This window comes from Puma concolor, chromosome B4, assembly GCF_028749965.1.
Source record: "Puma concolor isolate L17-30 chromosome B4, mPumCon1.1.hap2, whole genome shotgun sequence".
Classification (NCBI taxonomy): domain Eukaryota; kingdom Metazoa; phylum Chordata; class Mammalia; order Carnivora; family Felidae; genus Puma; species Puma concolor.
Window position 1 is genome coordinate 105389140 of NC_141673.1, and position 21266 is coordinate 105410405.

The 21266-nt window shown below is 52.0% G+C and overlaps 1 protein-coding gene and 1 long non-coding RNA gene across 3 annotated transcripts; one reads left to right on the forward strand and one right to left on the reverse strand.

Moving 5' to 3' along the window:
- Positions 1–205: 205 nt before the first annotated feature.
- On the reverse strand, positions 206–18137 carry WASHC1 (WASH complex subunit 1). Of its 2 annotated transcripts, none has more exons than XM_086714335.1 (11): positions 17953–18137; positions 14666–14819; positions 4221–4332; positions 3865–4011; positions 3564–3700; positions 3165–3300; positions 2770–2971; positions 2516–2680; positions 1650–1808; positions 812–880; positions 206–656 (listed from the first exon to the last, which is right to left on the reverse strand). In XM_086714335.1, the coding sequence occupies exons 2-11, from the start codon at positions 14812–14814 to the stop codon at positions 517–519; spliced, it is 1416 nt and encodes a 471-aa protein (XP_086570461.1). In that variant the 5' UTR covers positions 14815–14819; positions 17953–18137; the 3' UTR covers positions 206–516. The 2 variants fall into 2 exon arrangements, with proteins under 2 accessions (XP_086570461.1, XP_086570463.1); XM_086714337.1 differs by lacking the exon at positions 17953–18137 and adding an exon at positions 17168–17198.
- On the forward strand, positions 17975–18928 carry LOC147579394 (uncharacterized). The gene is made up of 2 exons (XR_015253882.1): positions 17975–18402; positions 18516–18928. It is a non-coding gene; the product is annotated as an uncharacterized LOC147579394 (long non-coding RNA).
- Positions 18929–21266: the final 2338 nt, after the last annotated feature.

Consider the following 21266-nt stretch of genomic DNA (forward strand, 5'->3'; position numbering starts at 1 on the left):
AAAATACCCCCGCCTCTGTCTGCACCAGCTTCCCTTGTTGACTGCACCTCTCTTCTCTCCCTGACCCAGAGGAAGGGGCCTCGGTCCGCCAGGTGCTCTGCCCCCATTGCTTGAGCCTGGTGGGAACAGGAGGACAGACACCGGCTGGGAGGAGACACTTGCACTCTGCACAGCTATAGTTCCATGATTAAAAGTGCGCCACTGGTTTATGCTTGGTTCTTGCGGTATTATGTCTTTATTGATCCACGTATTTATTTCAGTCTGTAGCTGGAGGAGAGCACAGGCAGAGAGCAGGGGGCTCCCCCCTCCCAGCCATTTGGCCTCAGAAGCTGGCCACCTCACTCCTTGAAGAAGGTTCCGGGCACAGACCTGGGAGGGGGGCAGTCCTCCACAATCCCTGTTCCTCCAAGGGCAGCAGGGGCAGAGCGACTCACGGGCCAGGCAGCCCTTCCTAGCCATGTCCATGTGAGGGCAGTAACTAAATCTGGGTTTTGGTGGGGAAGGAACGGCTAACCCCTAGGATTCCCAGTCGTCCTCATCTTCTTCTCCAGGTGGCTGCTGTGGGGGAGGCAGAGGCGGTATGGAGTCTGACATTCGGGCAAAGGCTCCTCCTGGCCCCTCACCGGTCCCCGTTGCAGGTCCTTTACCAGAGATACCTGGCGGGACAGAGTTGGAGGGTGAGGGGGTTGGTGTGGGATACCAGTTCACGCAGCCCCTAGAGACTTAACAGGAAGAAAGTGGCAAAACGTTCATGATACAAAATATCCTGAGCCTCCCAGCCCAAGGGAAGGCAGCAGGCTCTGCTTCCTACCTTTACGCCTCATGACCAGCTTGTTAAAGAGATCCGACATCAGGTCCCCACCTTGGCTTGTGGCTCTCACTGTAATGGGAAAGCCACTAGTAAGGAAAGATGAAGGAACCAAGGGGAATATCTGCCTCTGGGGTGACATTCTCAGGGTTTGGATCTATTTATTTTTTGCTCCCTATCAACACATGCCAGCCCCTCCCACAGCCACCATGTCTTGGAGCTTCAGGCTGGCACTGGATCCAGCACTGGGGCACTAATATGAAACTGAGTAACACAGCCACCTGAAACAGAGGGGGAGGTATGAGTGGCCCCATTGTACGGATGAGGAAACTGGCCCAAAGAGGTCGGGCAATTTGTCTGAGGTCATAGAGCAGAACTTAGAAACTGGCGATGGGATTCAAACTCAGGACTTCCAGGGCATTGCTGCTTTGTGCCCAGGTGTTCTAGTCATGCCGGCATTTAAGATTCATAGCAGGTGCAACCTGCAGCCTCAAGAGGCTTAGCAAAGCAGGACTGGGCTAACCCTCCAGGTCCCCAACCATGTCCTTGGACAGCCCCTGGCAGATTCTAAGAAGATTCTCTGTTGTAATAGTTTGAGCTGGGTGAGGCTCTGTCTCCTATTAGCTTAACGAGGAAAGTTCTAAGCAGGCTACAAAACCAGGAGGGATCCCACAGCCTAGGCCACCCAGGGCTTCCAGCAGAAGCATGAGGCAGGTTGGCTAGGTGCTGCCTTTCTGCACCACCTTTGGGGTGGGCAGAGAGCACCCTATTAGAGTCATGGCTACAAGAGAAGGTGGCCCTTTCCTAGAGCCCTCCTGGAATGGTCCTAGGATCCCCTCACCTTGCTCCTGCTCCTTCTGTTTCTTCTTCTCCAGCTTGCGCTCCTTGACGCTGCGTAGCTTGGCCTTGCCGATGCCCCCAGCCTGGCGGATGGACTCCAGGAGAGTGGCCCGGCCACTGGAGGGGTCCACCACTTCCTTGGGAGCTCCCTGGACTGTAGCTGGGAGGGGCAGGGTGTGAGGAAGAAGCCTGCTCAGGCAGGCCGCCCTATGGGACAGCCTTGCCCAGCCGGAGGTTCTGGGGGTCCAGAGGCTTCCCCTCAAACCTGGCGGTGAGAACAGGCTGTTCCTCTTGACAAAGGAAGCCAGTGGGTGAAGCCGAGCCTTGGGAGCCCATATGCAGCCTGAATGCTGACTGTGTCTGCCTGCACTCAGGAGGTCCTGTATGCAGGCACCCCTGCTCCCTTCCAACGCCACTACCCGTTTGCTGCAAATCTACCCGTTTGCTGACAGTGTCTGAACTTGACACATGAACCAACAAGGAGTTTTTGTGCCACCTGTGGGTTCTGGAGATAAACCAGATGTCATACTAAAACGAAAATCCCCATTGTAAGGATTTGGATATTTTATTGCTGAACTTTTCCATTTTTTTCAGTAGCCCCTTTTTAAATAGAAATGAGGGACCACACCTCCATGTCTAGGCTCCCTCTCCCTGGAGATTAGAATTTTGGGAGGCTACAGTTTGAAAACCACTATTTCATGTACCCAGGGGAACAAGATTTTGAAATTAGAATTCTTCTGAAAGTCTGAACCTTATGGCCACATAAACCTACAGAAAACCCTTCAGGAATCCGGAAATCAGAGGCATCCTCAGAACACATGTCCCCTCCCCGCCCCCAACCCCGGGGGCACCCTGCTGCTGCTCTACCTGGAGACAAGCCACCACTGCGGTCTTCTTCCCTGGCACCTTGGCCTGGGGAGGCCAGGGTCTGGGGTGGGGGTGGCGGAGCGCTGACCAGCACAGCTGGAGCTGGGGGAGGCGGCGGGGGTGGGGGTGGGGGTGGGGGTGCTATCAGCACTCCATCTTCCGGGTCTGCAACGGAAAGGTGGGAAGGTGTGATGTTCCTAGGATGCAAGTGTCCGAGCCCGAGAGCTCCTGCCCAACTCCTGTTTCCAGCTCACCTGGCTTGAAAGGCTCGGCCACCTCTGTGTGGAAGGTGGGCAGCTCTGGAATGGTGCCAGGGGCGGAGGGGGCGATGCCGGGGCCCAGGTCAGCACTGTACATGAGGTCATCAGCGATGCCTGGCAGGTCAGGCAGGTAGGATGGCACGTCGATCTCAGGCACTTGGCCCAGGTCAGGCACATAGAAGTAGTTCTCTGGAACCTGCACGATTAGGTGGGAGCGTATGAGTCAGGGGCTGCAGGGGACCGGTGCCCTGTAGTTTGACCTTGGGGCAGCGAGCAGGGCCTCGTGCACACCCCTGTACAGCAGGGCGGGAGCAGGGCCTCAGCAGACCCTGAGGATGCTGGCAGACTCTCCGCTGCACCCCTCCCCGACACGCGCCCTCCATCTCCACCTGTTGCTCCAGCTGCTCCCTCTTGCTGATGGACAAAGGGGCATCGAACAGCTTCTCCTCTGTCTCTGCCCCCAGCATCACGTGGGTCTTCGTTACAGCACCAGCCAGGGGGTCCAGGAAGACGTACTTTTTGTACCTGCAGAAGTGGGATGGGTGGGGGGCAGTCCATCATATCTGCTCTAGGCCCATGGTCCTGACCCATCTTTCCTATTTCTTCAGGGCCACGGTTTGTACTATGGACTCCGAGGCCTTACAAGGTAAAAACCAAACTGCTCAGCGCCTGGCCCCCCCCCCCCCAAGCCTGCAGTCTTCTGCACCCAAGTCTGATGCCCCCTGTATCCCCCACAAAGCCAGGCTGGGCCCCCAGCCGCCCTTCCAGAGCCCTGCCCTCTGCCGTACAGGTTCTCAGTGGTGTTGAACAGCAGCAAGGAGCTGACGGAGCTGATGTTGCTGGGAAGGCCCCCGAGCCCCTCCTCGGCCTCATCCTCAGGCTCTGGCTTGGTGTTCACACACACAGGGAAGTATTTCAGCTTCTCCTGGCAGAATGAGGGGTGGTAACACAAGAATGGTGGGTTTCAGTACTGGGTCAAAGTGACCACCCATCCCAGTCAAAATCCTCTGAGGGGACAGAACCCTCAGTTCCTCCCCCACAGCCAAGGCCACCTCTGGTCACCCTTCCAAGTGCATGAGCCCATCAGACCTGCAGGGCCCACTCATCCAGGGGGCGGTGCTTGCTCTGGATCCTGTGGCGGGGGCGTCTCTGCACGCCAGGGTCCTGGGCACCTGTGAAGATGGAACCATACTCCTGCAGACGCTCTGGTGCTGGGTACTTGGCACTGGAGAACACCTGTGGACACAGAATCTTAGATCAATTCTTCAGGGGGCCCAAGATGCTCCAGAGCCTAGGGTGGGGTTGGAGGGGTGGATTCTGAGCAGGAGGAAAGCTTGAGGGGTGGCTGGACAGGGTGGGCAGGGACCTGGGCAACCTCAGAGGTGTGGGGATGGGATTTCTGGCACTGCTTGCCAGCTACAGGGACTCAGGGTCACATGGGCTACCTTGATGGCCTTCTTGCTGCCTTTAATCTTCTCAATCTTGGCCTGGGCCAAGGAGACCCTCTCCCCAATGGCCTGCAGCTGCCTCCGGCTGAGCTCTACTCGCTGGGAGATCCTGCCATGGAAAAAGAATCACAGGCTGAGGGCCGCTCCCCAGAAGGCTACAGCTTCCTGCACACCTGCTTCTTCCTGCAAACCTGCAAAGCCAAGGGCTTAGGCAAGGGCCCTTAAAATACAGTGTTCTCTGCTGGTCACAGCAGATCTTGGGACTGCCCGGGTGGCCTCTGCAAGGCTTGTCTAACCTGAAGAGTCTATGAATGAACTCCACTGGATTCCTTGGAGCTCTGGGTAGGAATGGGCAATCACTCTGGCCTCAAGTCGGTGCCTGGATGTGCCATCTTAAGGGACAGGGCTCCTGCCTCCAGGAGTTTACAGCCTCAAGCAGGGGCAAGCAGAGACAAAACTATCATGACTCACGTATGTAATCACCTACTTCCAGACGAGGAAACTAGAGCTCGGCAAGGATGGGTGACGGGCAAGACTGGGTCTAAATTCAAGTCCCAGACCCGTTCACAGGGAGCTGCCCCAACATATCATAAACAGCTTGTGTGGGCAAATCGAAAGTCCCCACTGTGGTTCTCATGGTTGTGGTCAGGGTGCTCTTGGGTTTCCACTCACCCTTCCCTGATCAGTGGGCTCCAGTGACACCAGTGCCCTGCTATTCCCCAAACATGCCAAATGTATTATCGCATGGCCTTTGCATCAAATGGAGTGCTGTCCCCACAGATAACCACAAGGCTGGCTTCTTTGCTTCGCTGAGCACCCTCCTTGCGGAAGCCTTCCTGGCCAAGGACTCTTAAAGATGCACCTGTCACTTCCCAACCCCCTTTAACACAGAGCCATTTGACATTATGCATGAGTGCTCCAAGGGGGTAAGGGCTTTGCTTTGGTCCCTACTACATTCCCAGTGCTGGCACCTGCAGGGGCTCGCTGAGTGACAGTACCCATATGCCCTAAATGTAAATGCATGTGAGTCTCACTTATGCTGTCCCATATTATTGAGCAATGGCAAGTTTCTTCTCACCGCAGAGTTGACAGAGACACCAGGGCATCCTCCTCCCGGTTGCTTCCCCACCTCCAAGAACACCAGTCCCTGCCTGCGACCACCGGGTTTCATATAAGCACTCACCTGGCAGGAGTGGGTGCACAAGTGAAAAACAAAAGAGGCAGAACTGCAAGTTTACTTTGCAGGGGAGGGAAGGAGGACACATTGGATGGCAGAGGGGCCCCGCTGCCTCTGGGATCAGAGACTATACAGCCAGGGAACTCTGGGATTTCTTTAAAAGTTGAACAGTCAAAGCTCTGGACCAATCTTCCTAAATCAACCAAACTCCACCAACTCTAGAGGATTCTGTCCCCCAGAGAACCAACCCCATCAGCCAATTTCACAACCGTAGGGGTCTCTGTTCCCCAAACTCCCTGATTACTCCTGGCTCCTTATGTGTAGGGAGCTACATGAGGTGGGGGGCTAGGGTACAAGCAGGTACCCAAAGCAGCTTAGTCTTCCTTGACAGACTGGTCTGAGTGGGGCAGTAACAGAGAGAACAGAGGACAGAGTTTCCTTCCAGTGAGAGAATGCAAAATCACCAGACTTGCGTGAGTTCCATCTTTTCTGGCAGGAAGAAAGGTTTCCATCCACTGAGAAAGGTTACTCACACACAAGCTACTTCCTCCCATTCCCAACCCAGCCACATTCTGCCCCTGGGTGCTGAAGCAACGTCAGTGGTTACATAACCACTCGGCTTGAAGTCAACATGGAGAGTGGGAGGGACATCAGAACTGGAGAAGGACAAAGGCTATTCTGTTCCAGTTCTTCCATCAAGGAGAGAAGGACCCGTTTCTCCAAGTTGCAAACATAAAGCTTAAACAATAAACCCTGGCAAATTTCTAGAATGGATTATTAAATCGAGGGTCTGTAAGCACTTCGAGGAGAAAGAGGCAGATCCCAGGGGCCAGCATTGTTCTAAATTCACAGCATTTCTTTTTTTGACAGCGTTATTAGACTGGTGTATCAGGGGAAAGCCTTAAACACAGTGCATCTTGAGTCAGCAAGGATTCTGACGGCTTCTCACAAAATCCTGTAGACGAGATGGAGCTATGGGGGTTGGAGGAGAGCACATTTAGGAAAAATCAGAGCCAGATGAGCAACAGTACCCAAAGGGCATTGCCGAAGAACGAAATGATTTCAGCCTTGCACAAAGGCCTCTGGCAGGGCCCCATCTAGCTCATGTAACACTGGATTAGTAAACTGGGGGTACTGAACGGAGGAGGGTCAAAATGGTCCACATAGCAGAATCAAGACGCAAATAATCTTGCGAGGCCGGAAAGATGAACTGCAATCAACAAGATGAAATTGACAAGGGATGAAGTCCAGCATTTAGGTTTAAAAAGTACACAAATACAGAAAAGATGGAGGTTTAGCAACAAGGCCTGAGGTTCTGGTTAACTATAGCTCAGTATGAGCTAAAAGTGTGTTAAGCAGCTTAAAAAGGAAATGTGATCTTGGGGCACACAGTTCCTTGTCCCTCCTTCCTTCTTTCAGTAAACAGGGGACATCCACTCTCTTGGAGGCACTATAGAGAAAACAGACCCCAGATTAATGAGCTAACCTATGCTGGGCACCAACCTCTCTGCAGCTGTGTCCCCTTTAAACTGGATCCACATTTTTTATTTATTTTAGAGAAGAGAGAGCACGAGTGGGGGAAGAGGGGCAGAGACAGAATCTTATCAACACAGGGCTCAATCCCATGACCCTGGGATCATGACCTGAACTGAAATCAAGAGTTGGACGCTCAGCTCCAAAGCCTCCCAGGTGCCCGTATACTGGATCCACATTTTAAGAGTCCTCTGAATTCCATCCAGACTATAGGGTCTGTTTTCATTCACTGCTGTATCTCTAGTACCTGGGACTGTGCCTGACATGTAATGAATACCAGCTGAATGTAAAGTGACAAGTTAACGTCCAAAGGAGGGTGATGAGGACAGCGAGGAGTCATACAAAGATGACTGAAGGGTGTTCTGGCTACAGGTGAGATGACTTAGGGAGTATGGTGATTCCCTTCAAATATCAAAACTATCACAAGTGCTGTTGGGCTGAGAAGCGAGTAGACTTATTCTGTCACCCCAGAAGGCTGCATAAGGACCAGCGGGTGGAGTTATAAGGAAGCAGACCTCTTGTGCAGATCTTCTGCACAAGAACTTTTTAGTAAACAGTTACACAGCTTTGAAAATCAGAGTCCAGCAGGATGACCACCTGTCAGGAATGCTCCAAGGGAGACTGCTGTGCAGGGCAGGGGAGAGGAGGACAGGAGCTTACAAGCATCCAAGAGCCTACAGGTCTAGGTAATGGCCTGCTTGTTGACAAAGCCGCCATCTAATCTGTCACAGTCACAGCCATGGGGCCAAAGACAGTGCAGACCATGGGTGAAAGGGCTCTCACTGCTGGGCAGTGGCAGTATGAAGGCTGCATTAGGAAGGACTGGCAGGCCATACGCAGCTGGGATGGAGTGCCACAACCCATTAGCAGCGTCCCCCGTGAGGGTGGGGGGTAGTGGCAAGTGGGCGATCTGCCATTCCTAATTGATGCCCGCTGGCTTGATGGTCTGCTTCAAGGCAGGTCTGTTTCCAAGCTTATCATGGAAGTCATGTCCTCAAAACACATTCGCCCAGACACCAGGGCTGTTTCTGCTGGCAGTGACAGGAAGGAACTGGCTTAGTTGGTCCGCTCAGAGCCTGGGACAGAAAAGAATCAGGTAACGCAAAACTGCCCTCAGGGAGATTCCCCTCTCCCAGGGAGAGAAGTGACTACGATGCCCCACAAACCTGGGTCTAACATCCAGTTAGCAGCAGTGTGACCTTGAGCAAATCACTCAGCTGGCCTCGGCCTCAGGTTTCTTCAGCTAAAACAGGGACAGTGACTTCTAGATCATGGAACTATTGTAAAGGTTAAAACAAGCACCTGTATGTCTAGTGTTCCTGTACTAGTAGCTATATCCAAAGTGCTCGGTTAGCATTTGCTATTGCTACCCCCGAGATTAGGAAGGACGAGGGGCTCCAGGCACTCAGATGAAAGCAAGAAGAGGTGGTGCTGAGCTGATGTGAAGCAGGAAGTTCCAGGCCAGGAAAGAACACCATGGAGCAGAGAGCTGGGCAACAGCAAGGACTCCTCTGGCTGGTGTGGGAGGGATTCAAGGAAGCGCCCTAGGGACCACTCCCCGCCTGGTGTGGGGGAGGTTGGGGACAGGTGGCCAGGATAGTGCTTGGGCCCGGGGCCCCTACCTCCAACGCCCAGTCCCATTCTGTCAGGAATGATTTCCTGCCACGGCCCCTGGCCATCAGCACTCCCACCCTGCCTTCTGCAGAGACTGCTGGGGAGGAGGGAGGAGGGAGCACCCTTCCTGCCCCAGAGTCTCTGCTTCTCCCCTCGCCTGTCCCACCCCTTGGCATTGAGACCCCCCTGAACCTGCTCTTGCCATTCTCTCCTCCTCCTCCTCCTCCTCCTCCACTCACTGGGATGATTAGGAATGATCTGCTAATTATGCAGGCGGCTGACTGAGTGCTTGCCAACCTCGGGAGTCACCAGGTGCCAATCAGGACCAAGAAAGGAGGGGAGGGGAGGGGAGGGTAGTCTGGAGGAAATGAGGCAGAGGGGGAAGGATGGGAAAGGAGGAAGGGGAGAGAGGGAAGGAGGGGCTGGAAAGACAAAAGAGAAGCAGGGGAAAAGCTCTGCAGAGAAAAGGAACCCTTCCCCAGGCTGCGGCTTCCTCGGTGAGGTGGCCACAGCACTAGGGCTGACGGGGACACCGAGTGACAGCACTTGACCCCAACCTCCACACTGTCCAGCTCCTCTTCCCTATGCCACCCCAGCCCCCTCTGCCTTGTCATCTAAGTCATGTGAAGCCACTGACGTCTCTGGGCAGCTATTTTGGAGCCTGGCTCGTCCCAGGTGAAGATGAGGGCAGGTGAGGGACAGGCACTCTGCCAGGCAGGAGGAGAAGCGGGTCCAGGAGAGCCTGAGAGGTGCTTGTCATTCTCTCCATTCTCCCTGCGGCTCCCGCTGCGGCAGAGCAGGAGGAAGAAGGCCAGCTCAGAATGCTAATTTTCCATGAGCTCACCTACCTGCGGAACTGGGCACAGACGCCCCTGGGGCTGACGGGCCTGCGCCTGAAATGGCAGAACAGTGGGGAGGAGAGACAGATACCCGCCTGTCTCTTCTTTGCAAGAAGTTTCCAAGCAGGTGGAATAAGTTTAAGGGGGAAGATTCCAGGCGGGGGTCACATTCACTGCAAAAGCCCATGAGAAATGAGAAGCGCACACACTTGCTGACTGCTGCAGGATGGGGGTGGGAGGAGCAGGCAAATAAGGCTGGGTCTGGGTACAACCCCCCACCCCACACTATCCTTGACCCCTCCTTTTCCTTCACCCCAATCTGTCATCATTCCCTCTGAAATGTCTCTCATCCAGCCCTCCCTGCCGGCAGCTCCCCTGGACTGCAGCCTCACCCCTTCCCTGCCCTGACTGCAGCAACAGCTCTCAGTGGGTCCCTGGAAGCCACCCTCTCCCCTTCCTGTCCACTCTGTGAGGGCTGCCTGCTGAGCCTTCTCTCAACTCTTCTATGGCACCCTTCCCGGCTCCAGAACCTATTATGGCTCCCTACAAGGCCTGAACCAAGAGCAAAGTCCCGTCCTGTTAGGAGAAGCCCCCTGGACCCTAAGGTTCTGATCTCAACTGTTCACTCCCCCACCTCCACCCTCCCACTCCCCTGCCATGGTGCATTCCCACAGCAATGCGGAGCACAGGAAGAAGCGACAGCCCAGCTCCCAAAGGCACACAATCTAAGGGGGAAGCGAGGCCCACAGACACAGGGACAGTTGACTTTTCACATCCTGTTCTGCAGTGAAGGAACTGAATGTGTGGGGCAAGCAGTAATGTCTCTACTCCCAGTACAAAACACCCCCCGTTCAGGCCACCCTCCCCTGGGGAGCCTGGGATACACCATGCTCCCCATTCAGGACTCTGAGCCTCTGGCACCCGTTTGTGGACCTGTACATGCACATTCCTACCCTGCCTAAACACAACCTATCCCTCCTATGGCCTCCTTCAGGAGGCCGGCCTTCCCTGACCATGTGTAGGAGGCATGTGGGTTTCCTCTACTTCTTCCTTACTCAAGTAAGGGCCCTCATTTCCTGTAAGGAATCCACTGCTCCCATAGGCCGGGTCCCTGCACTTCAGCTGGGGCTAAACCCAGGGTGTAGGAGTAATACCCTTAACAGGGTCTATGCCAATTGGCGTGTCATGCCCTCTGCCCCCACAATGGGCTCTGGGATAGACAGGAGAACCCAGCCAGGCCAGCGGGCCTTCCGAGGAGATACTGACACAGAGGAAAGCCCTCTTTCCTGCTGGACCTGAACCTGAGTGTACAAGCTTCTGGCCCTATTGCAGAGTGAAGCCTGGTGGGGAATGGGACCGACCCAGAAGCAGCAAGCTGGGATGGAATGGAAGAAACATCAGGTACTGATGACATTACTTAAGCCCTGCAACTCCAAATCCTGCTCTACTGATTGATTGCTGTTTGCTTCAACTGGTTTAGGGAGTTCTGACTGATTAAAAAAAAATGGTGGCACATTTAAGTTTTTACTATTTTGAGAGAGAGAAAGAGAGAGCACAAGCAGGGGAGAGGCAGAGAGACAGGATTGCAAGCAGGCTTTGTGTTGTCAGCGCAGAGCCTGACGCGGGGCTTTATCCCATGAACTTCGAGATCATGACCCAAACCAAAATCAAGAGTTGTACATTCAACTGCCAGAGCCACCCAGGCGCCCCAATGTGCCACCAATTCTTACTTATTTCTCCCTTCTCTAGATCCCTAGAAGCCTGCACAATTAATGTTATACAACCAAGACTCCATCTACCATCATCCATCATCAGGGAAATATGAATAAAAACCACAATGAGATACCACCTTACACCTATCAGAATGGCTAAAATTAACAACTCAGGAAACAACAGATGTTGGTGAGGATGCGGAGAAAGGGGCACCCTCTTACACTGCTGGTGGGAATGCAAACTGGTATAGCCACTCTGGAAAACATTTAGGAGGATACACAGAAAGATAGAACTACCTCAGAAATTTAAAGATAGAACTACCCTACGACCCAGCAATTGCACTAGTAGGTACTTATCCAGAGGACACAAAAATACAGATTCGAAGAAGCATATGCACACCGATGTTTACAGCAGCATTACTGACAACAGCCAAATTATGGAAACAGCCCAAACGTCCACCAACTGACCAATGGATAAAGTGGATGTAGTGTGTGTGTGTGTGTGTGTATGTGTGTGTGTGTATACACAATGGGATATTCTCAGCCATCAAAAAGAATGAAATCTTGCCATTTGCAACAATGTAGACGGAGCTACAGTGTATTATGCTAAGCAAAATAAGTCAGTCAGATAAAGACAAATACCATATGATTTCACTCATATGTAGAATTTAAGAAACAAAACAGATGAACAAAAGGGAAGGGAAGGAAGAATAAAATAAGATAAAAACAGAGAAGGAGACAAACCATAAGAGACTCTTAACTATAGAGAACAAACTGAGGGTTGTTTGTAGGGCACTTGTAATGAGTACCAGGTATTATATGTAAGCGATGAATCACTAAATTCTACTCCTGAAACCAGTACTACACTATATGTTAAGTAACTTGAATTTAAATAAAATCTTGGAAAGAAAAAAAAAAAAAAAAGAATCCATCTAGAGACTTACTGTGTTAGCATTCTAGACTATAACATCCGTGGGGACAAGAACCACGTTGTACCACTCACGTATCGGTACCCCTCAGGGTCCAGCACATTTGGCACATGGCTGGAAGTTAATGGAGTGACCAGGCACCTGGCTGTGAGGGGAGCCTGGACTTAGGTCCTGGGCTCCTGAGAAGCACCGTACCTTCTCTGGACCAGGCCTAGCCACTTGGGAGGGCCCATATTTCACCACTTTCTCCCAGGAGATAGACTTCCCGCCCTCCCCTCATTCCATCCATGGGCACAGGGACAGCGAAACTGTCTACCAGCGTCAAACACCAGGAAGGGAAAGGGCAGCATACTAAAAATCCAGTGCTCCCCTTAGAGAAAGGCAAGCATACAATCACAATCCTGGTGAGAAAACACAAATGTTTCTGATGGATTGTTTTTGGCATCCATTTCAGTCACTGGGCATGGGGTGGCTATAATCTGGGACTGATGGCTCTTAAAGGCCTGTGTCCTTCGCTTATGTGTTCCTTAGGCATATTTAGCAAAAATTCCTTAGACATATTCAGCACAAATATAGGCACAAAAGGCAAATTCCTTAGGCATATTTAGCACAAATATAGGCACAAAAAGGGCACATAACACTTTTCATAACTATTGATAGCAAGTTAATGGAGGGCCACCATAGGCAGCAAAGGAGCAGAGCTGACAGCAACTGATAAAAGAGGGGATGTTTAACTGAATGCTTACTATACTCCAGGTACTTTAATTCCCTTGCAAGTTTTAATCTATTTAATCTTTACCACAATCCTATGAGGAAGGCAGCATTATTGATGCCATTTTATAGATGAGAACACTGAGGCTTAGAGAGATTACGTAACTTGCTCAAGTTTATAAAGCAAGCAAATGGGGAAGTCAGAATGGAGCCCGGGCAGGCTGCTCCAGAGGCAACCCCCCTTCATCACTTTGGGGCACCACCCTTTTGTTACATTTACCTTCTGTATAGGCTCGGGGCAGGTAGGTGATTTGGGGGTCAGGTCAGAGGCCGAAGAGTAAGAGAATCTGGTGTTTATATCAAGTCTAACTCCTCCCATTTTCTGCCCCTACTCGGGAAGGCTTCCAGGAGGAGGCCTGCTTCCAGGTGATGAAGGGGGAGGTTACATGGTGAAGGAGAAGGGGTTTCCTGGTCAGGGGTACAAGCAGGGGAGGGGGGGTGACTTGGACCACAGGAGGGACCTCAATCAAATACTTCACACTGGGTGGGATAAAAGGTCCCCATGTGAAGGCATGATGTGGGCACCAGGAAGGAGATCTAAGCCCCATTTCAGGCTTCTTCTAGCCAGAAAAAGACAAAGACCTGCATAAAGGACAAAACCTGGGACCTTTGCAAAGCAACAGCAAACACCAGTCAATAACCACTGAGTGAAAATCATTATAGCCGAGGGTTATGCTAGATAAGCACTGGCAATACTCCTACTCAAAACCATAAACTACCCCTAAGGCCCTGCCTACCTCACGGGGGCTTCTCGGCCCCCTCAGTCTCTCACTCTCCTTGCTCTAACCACATTGGCTTCCATTCGGGTCCTTCCCATCTCGGGGCTTTAGCTCATGTCCTTCTTTCTTTCTGGAATTTTCTTCTCAATCTACCCACTCACAGTAACTCCTACTCACCCTTCAGATTTTCTCATAAATGTTTTTCCTCACATATGTCTTCCCTGATCCCCCCCAGACCAAATCAGGCCTCCTGTTACCAACTCCTGTCACACCCTATTTCCCCATCACAGGGAGACAGTGATAATTCCGGAGTCTAGAGCCATAACAGCTGGGTGTGACCCCTGGCTCTGCCACTTGGGCAAGTCTCTTAGCTGTGCCTCAGTCTCCTCCAGTAAAATGGAGATAACAAGCACATGTCCTCATAAAGTTGTTCTGAGGGTTGAGTTAATGCACTCAGATCAATGGTGGCACATGGATAATGCCATATGAGTATCAGTTATTACAAAACCACTATAAGTAGGTCTTCATCACAATTGTAATTAAATCACTAATTACACAATTGGTTACAGTCTGTCTCTCCTGCCAGAGTCCAGGTTCCCCGCCCCCCATCACCATCCACAGGTAGTGATCCCGTGAAACCTTTCAGAAACTGCAAAGGTGTGCAGCGAAGAAGCAACTACCAGTTCATACAAGTGAGAACCCACTTTGGATTTCTTTCGTTAGCAAACACAGGTACAAGCGTACGTCCTTCATAAAAGCAAAGTGGCAGAACGTGACCTTTCAGACAGTGAGGGAAACCCACACACTCTCTGGTTGGGACAGGGACACTGCCTTACCCACTGCTGTAAGTAACTAAAGAGTGCAGCACAGTGCCTTGCACACATAAGAAGCACTGAATAAATATTTGCTGACTGCAGGAATGAGCGAGGGCACAGGCCCCCCAGGGGCTCAGTGGGATAGCATGCACTGAGTTCCTATGAGCACTTAAGAGAAAAAGTTTCTAAGCTGGGCTCCTACCTTGGGCCCCCTGGGCACAGGGAAGCCAGCTGGGTCCCTCCAAGACCAAGAATCACCAAAAGGGCTGCTCCTAGAGGGTGCACTCCCACCGCCCAGCCCCCAATCAAGTGCGGGTCGGTGGCAGCACCCACCTGCTAAAGATGTCTCCAGAGACCTTCTGCAGGTACTGAAGGGCATCTGCCACCTGCTGGATGGCCTCCTCTCGCCGCAGGTCTGGCTGGATGAGCGGCACTGCATAGGTCTGCCCCGCCAACGAGTGCTGGGTCCTCATGGGAGTCATGGTGCCTGCGGGAGGGAACCAGAGCATGAGGACCGCCCACATTCACCCACCACTGGGCAAAGTGCTGGGAGAAGAGAGCCCAGCCCCCCACCCCAACTGTCTGCCACATGTTCAGCCAGTGCAGGCTGGGGAGTGGAGGACAGGGCACTGGGTGGGAGGCCAGGAGCTCCCAGGAGCTGGTACTCTGTAGATGCTTGCTGCGTGAATGAGGAAAGGAAATTGGTAGGGACAATGGAGGCTGAAGAGAAGCAGTCAGAGAAGGTGCTTGCTGCTCTGCTAGGCACCCTTTCTGTACATTATCTCATTTCAAACTCCTGAGCCTGGATGAACAAGAAAGAAACCCTGGCTGCAGAGTTCAAAAGAGGCTGGGAGCAGAGGGATGGATTTTGGGGGAAAAATGCCTGTGTCAACTGCCAAATGATAGCCAAGTCTGGAAAAGCACAGAAAATGTGGACTCCTGAATTCTTCCCACTTTGACCCCGAAGAACTCAGGACCTGTTCCTGAGACAGGATAGGTAGTGGCTGGTGACTCTGCGTACACCAGTGTCTGGGCTCTGCTCCCCGAGGCTAGAGCTAAGGGGGGGCCGGGAGGAAGGAGGGACATGTGGGGGCGGGGGACAAGAAGGAAAAACACTCCTTCGAATTGCAAGATGAGGGCAGAGTCTATTTATACTGGGTTTAATTAACTCCGCTCCCTGGTGCCACTAAAGCAGCAATCACACTGCAGACAGCACTGATTTGATTGGCAAGGGATGTACCAGGCAGAATATTAAGGCACCGGGCCCCTATAAATAGGCCTAATCACAGCCCCTCAGCAGAAGATGGCGAGGAAGACATTAATCAGACCTGGCACTGCGCTGCACACCTGTTCTCTCAGGCACCATGTTGGGGCCCCTGATTGCAATAGAGGTGTGGGTGAGGCAGGGTAAGTGTGATGGGGAGGGTTCAGGAGGCTTCATTTAGGCTTAAGAACTGTGTGACTTCGGGTAAGCTGCTTGCCTTCTCTGAATCTCTGATTTTTTCCATTTCCCGTTCTGCAGACGGAGAATGGCACTACTCCCGAAGAAGTGGTTATTCCCAACGTCACACCATCTTCTCCAAGGAGTTTACACCTTTGCTCCCTCTGCTGGCTTCCCCAGCACTTCCTTCTACCCTACAGGTTCTCTCCTACCCTGCCCAGGCCAGGTCTCTTCATGATCTGAAATGACGGGTCTGCTCTTCAACTTTTTCTCCAGCAGTGACAATCCTCAGTTTCCCAGACCTGAAGCTGCCTAGAATCGGCATCAGGGCCCAGGAGTTACTCCCCACCTCCCCACTTCTCTTCCCTCCTATCAAATGACCAAAGTGGGGCCAGCTGATGCCTGAGGAACCTAACTCTGAGACCACTGCCCTCCTTCCAAGGAACCCCCCTATTTATATTCATATTGATGCAAATTTGCTGGCCATTCTAACTTAATTCTGTACCTCAGTTTTCCCATCCCTAAGATCAGGAGAGGGTAAAAGGTAGAAGATACTTTCTGTGTACATCTTGAGATGCATTCCTCCTAAGTTACCCCTTCTGTGTGTGTGTGTGTGTGTGTGTGTGTGTGTGTGTACATTAATGTGAGGGGGTAGTACAGGGACAAATCTCCCAAACAAGGAAGTAACAGGTCCATTCAAGAATTAAGAGATTGAGTATAGCTAGTTAGTGGCTTACTCCTTCTGTCTGCAAACATCTACTGATCAACTATTAGATGCCAGCCACGATCACAAAAAGATGAATAGGACACTATGCTAGTCATAGAGACAGCCTCAAAACAAACACCATGTGTTAAGCGGTCTAATTCAGCCAGGAATGTAGGGAGGAAGCACTGAGGAAGCAGTGATAAATCCCTCCAGAGGTTAGGGGAGTCAGGAAAAGCCTCTCAGCAGAAGCTGCATCTCCCTACCAAGCCTGGAGAGGCAGTGCAGGAGAGAACATTCCAGGCAGAACAGCTTGAACAAAGCTGTGTAGGGAATGGCAAGTGGCTTGAGTGATAAGGGTATAACGTTCCTTGGGCCATTAGCAGGAAAAAAAAGGAGAGGCCAGACTGTGATAAACACTGAAAACCATGGCAAGAAGTTTGGACTGAAACCCTTAGGCCTGTGCTGTCCAATATGGTAGCCACTAGCTGCATGTGGCTATGGGCCATCTGAAATGTGGCCAATCCAAGTTGAGGTGCAGTGTAAGTGTAAAACGTACACCAAATTTCAAAGACTTACTACGAAAAAAATGTAAAATATCTCATCAAAATTTTTATATTGATTACAGGCTGAAATGACCATATTTTAGATATATTAGGTTAAAGAAAACCTATTACTAAATCCATCTCACCTGTTTCTTTTTACTTGTAAAATCACATGTGTGGCTCACACATGTGTGGCTCACACCGTATTTTATACAGAATCTGATAAAAACCATGGACTCTCCCAGAAAATGAACATACACCAAACCCATCTCGCAGTGCAGTTTATAGTTTCAGAAGTGCATAAAGTCTTTTCTGCAAACCATCCCCGGACAGCCGGCTCCCAGGGTCTACAGCCCAGGTTAAAACCAGTGCTGTGGGCAGTCAGGAAGCAAAACCGGGGAAAGCAGTGGGAGGTCAGCTAAGAGGGGCCGGGGAGGGACGGGAGCTGCAAAAGAGGGGTCCGGGGGTTCAGTTCGGCCCACTCGCAGGGCCCAGCGCCCGGAGTGTGGAAAGGCACGTGAGGGTCACGGGGCGCGGTGGGCCGCGACAGGAAGGGAGGCCTGGTGCCCGGGGCCGCGAGTCCGGCGGGCCGGCAGGGCCCTGCCCGCGCCCCGGCCTCGGCCTGGGCCTCAGGCCGGGGGAAGACCGGCGCCCCGAGTGCAGGCGAGCGCGGAGGAGCAGTCTTTCTGGGGGCCGACGCCCGACACCGCTTCCGGGCTGGCAGCACGCGGGGCGGCGGGGTGGGAAGTGAGGCCGGGCGCAGGCCTGTGAGGGCGGCGGCTGGCGTCGGCACCGGGAAAGGGGTGCAGCGGATCCCGCCTCCCGGAGCCCCTCCCTCCCGCCTCTCCTCTGCGTCCCGCCCTCCACGTCCCCGCGCGGCCCTGGGGCCCGCGCCCTCCCCTGGCCCGCCCGCCGGGCGCCCGTTCCTCACCTGCGCGCCGCCCGCAGCCAGCCGCTCCGGCCGCCGCGCTTCCGCTGCGCCCGCTCCGCCGGGTCCTGGCGCCGCCGCCACCGCGACGCCGCTGCTCCGCCTCTCGGGGCGCTCGGCCGGCTGGTGGAGCTCTGGGAGGCCAGTGGCGGGCCCCTGCTCGGAACCGCCCCCCACCGCAGCCCGGAGCCGTACTCCAGGCGGGCGTCCAGTCCCCCCGTCCCCCGCCGCCTTCCGCCGATTGCCCGCCCCCTCCGCTCCGGAGCGCCGCCCCAGAGCGCGACCCCCGACCCGGGTCCAAGAACCGCCCTCCCTCCTCCAGCCATGCGCTTCATCGCGGGTTCGCGGCTCCCCCCGCGCCCTGTGGCCTGGGCTGTGCCTCAGGGGGCACCTGTCCCCTCAGAGTCACTGAGGAGTGACCGTGTAAGGCAGACGCAGAAGGACCGCCACTGTGTGAGTGCCTGGGGCAGTCGAACTCAGACAGACAGAAGGTAGAGCGGTGGGTGTGCGGTGGGGCGGGGTGGCCGTTTAATGAGCACAGACATTCTGTCCGTCTCTCTGTCCAGAACTGACTCAGGCTCCTCTGAATTCTCTACCCTTGGACCTGCATCACCCAGTTGTTAGCCAGAACCCTCTTAAGTCTCCTTAGCCGGAATCCCCTCGTCTCTACATCAGATCACCCTCCATATCTGACCAGGTACCTCATTCCCCACGATCACCCCCCTCCCCCGCCCGCCCCCAGAACCTCCGGTGCTAGCCCATCGCCCTGGCTGCCTTCAGCGAGAATCCTGTTCCGTCGGTTGAGCAAAGATTGACTATCCAGTTAGTGATTTTCCATCCCCCGTCCCCGCCCCCACCTGCTCCTTGACTCTGAATCCCCACTTATCCATGCTGTATTTGCAAGTGACCCTGCTTCTATACCGAGGCTTCTTTTCCCCTGTTGCAAAGTCCTGAATAAATGTCTTTTTCACTGTTATAACTACTGTGCAGTTCTGGTTTTCTTTGACATGTCAGTTTGGGATGAGGAGAAAGTTCTGGAGATTGGTAGCAGTGATGTACAACAGTGTGAACGTACTTAATGCCACTGAACCATATACTTAAGAATAGTTTAAACATTACATTTATGTTATGCATGTGTTACAAAAATAAAAAACAAAGCTGGTTAGTATTTTTAAAAGATTAAACAAAAAGTTAAATGCATAAAAGAAGCATCAGTCCAGAGATCCTGCAGCAGCCCCTCCCCACATTTATCTCCTTGTCTCAGAGTTCTTGGCCCCTCTCTTTTAGGGTTGCCTGATAAAAATACAGAACACCAAGTTTGAATTTCAGATAAGAAATGAATATATATATAGATATATAGATAGATATTCCAAACTAAACATGAGACACACTTTAAAAAATTAGTTTATTTGAAATTCAAAATTAAATAGATGTTTGATGTTTTTGTCCGCTAAATCTGGCAAACTTAACTCTCTTCTTAAAACTCTCTGAGTTTTGTCCTCCTTCCCTGCTGCCCACCCCCATCCTAGAGTTATTTTTGAGAGAGAGAGAGTCAGAGTGTGAGAGGGATAGGGGCAGAGAGAGAGGGAGACACAATCTGAAGCAGGCTCCAGGCTCTTAGCTGTCAGCACAGAGCCTGATTCGGGGCTTGAACTTAGGAACCGCAAGATCATGACCTGATAAATATTGTCTTTTTTTGACAAGAACATTCCAATGTCTTGCTGGCTGCAGCATACGATCGCCACCAATGATGACAAAGAGATGTGTTTCCACCTGTACTGTAGACTGAATATGTGTCCTCACCCCCTCAAATTAATACGTTGAAGCACTAACCCCTGGTTTGATGGTATTTGGAGATAGGCCTTTGGGAAGTAATTAGAGTTAGGTGAGGTCATGAGGGTGGTGCCCTCATGATGAGAGTAGAGCTCTTAAAAGAAAAGACACCAGAGAGGTTGCTCTCTCTCTCCACCATGTAAGGACATAGCCAGAAGATGGCCATCTGCAAGCTGGGAAGAGAGTTTCCACTAGGAACCAAATATGCTGGCACCTTGATTTTGGACTTCCAGCCTCTGGAACAGTGAGAAATAGATTTATGGTGTTTAAGCCACTCAGTCTATGGTATTTTGTTTTTGACTAATACAACCTGCAAACACATTTTCTCTTCACTCCACCCGAACAATGAGCAGGTATTTTTAATGTTTATTTGTTTATTTTGAGAGAGAAAAAGAGAACAAGCAGGGCAGGGACAGAGAGAGAACCCCAAGCAATCTCACAGCACAGAGCCTGACATGGGGCTCAATCTCACGAACGTCAGGATCATGACCTGAGCTGAAATCAAGAGTCGGATGCTTAACTGACCAAGCCACCCAGGCGGCCCTACTGAGCAGGTTTTTAAAGGTCTTTTCAGATATTCAAAACACATCAAAGAAGGGGAAATGTGTCATTCAGAAAGGAGAGCATGCAAGCTTGGGACTCTGCAATTCATTCTTTGTGCAACTTTGGGCAGGTCATCTAAATGAGACCTCAGTTGACTCATCTATAAATTGGGCTTGCGAGTGCTTGCCCTGCCTCCTTTTGAGAACTGCAGAGAAAGGATGTCAAAGCACCTAGTGATCTATAAAGATTATTCGTACATGAAAGGAAATTCCTATGTGCTCCAGGATGTTTGTCTATACACAGACACATACACACACACGCAGACACATACAGACACAGACACGCACATAGACACACACACACACACCACCACCACCACCGTATCAAAACTGGGTGTGTTTTCTCACAAAAGTGCTACTAGATAGCCCCCAACCCAGACCACCCAGTTCACCCTCTGTTTACACTCCATAAAAGCTCTTTCCCTAATCTACTGAGAGGCTCATCCCACACCTAATTTGAAAGGTTTCCTAGGAGCTGGATTGTAAAGACATTTAATCTCAGCCACTTGAGCTGCAGTGGGAATCCTTGACCTCAGGTTGGTTGGACAAAGAAAACCCACTGTCATCCTAATGTGTGAACACTGAGGCCCTACCTGCCCTTGTTGGCCTGCCGGGTCACTCCATTTATATGAGATATCCAGGATAGGGAAACCACAGAGACAATGCAGATCGGTGGCTGGTGGGAGCTGGGGGGAAGGGAGAATGGGAAGTTGCAAACTTGATGGGTGCAAACTTTTATGTTGGGGTGATGGAAAGGTTTTGGAGTTACATAAAAGTGCTGATTGCACAACATTGTGAATGTACTAAATGCCACTGAATTTTTCACTGTATTTTATTTTTTTTAGTTTGTTTTTTAATTTACATCCAAGTTAGTTAGCATAT

What these genes read in the sequence shown, in the direction of transcription:
- WASHC1 (XM_086714335.1), bottom strand. Translation starts at nt 14,814, where the DNA reads ATGACTCCCATGAGGACCCAGCACTCGTTGGCGGGGCAGACCTATGCA. An exon ending in TGGATGAGTGGGCCCTGCAG is followed by an intron (nt 3,701 to 3,864) that starts GTCTGATGGGCT and finishes TCATTCTGCCAG; the next exon opens with GAGAAGCTGAAATACTTCCC. An exon ending in TTCAACACCACTGAGAACCT is followed by an intron (nt 3,301 to 3,563) that starts GTACGGCAGAGG and finishes CCACTTCTGCAG; the next exon opens with GTACAAAAAGTACGTCTTCC.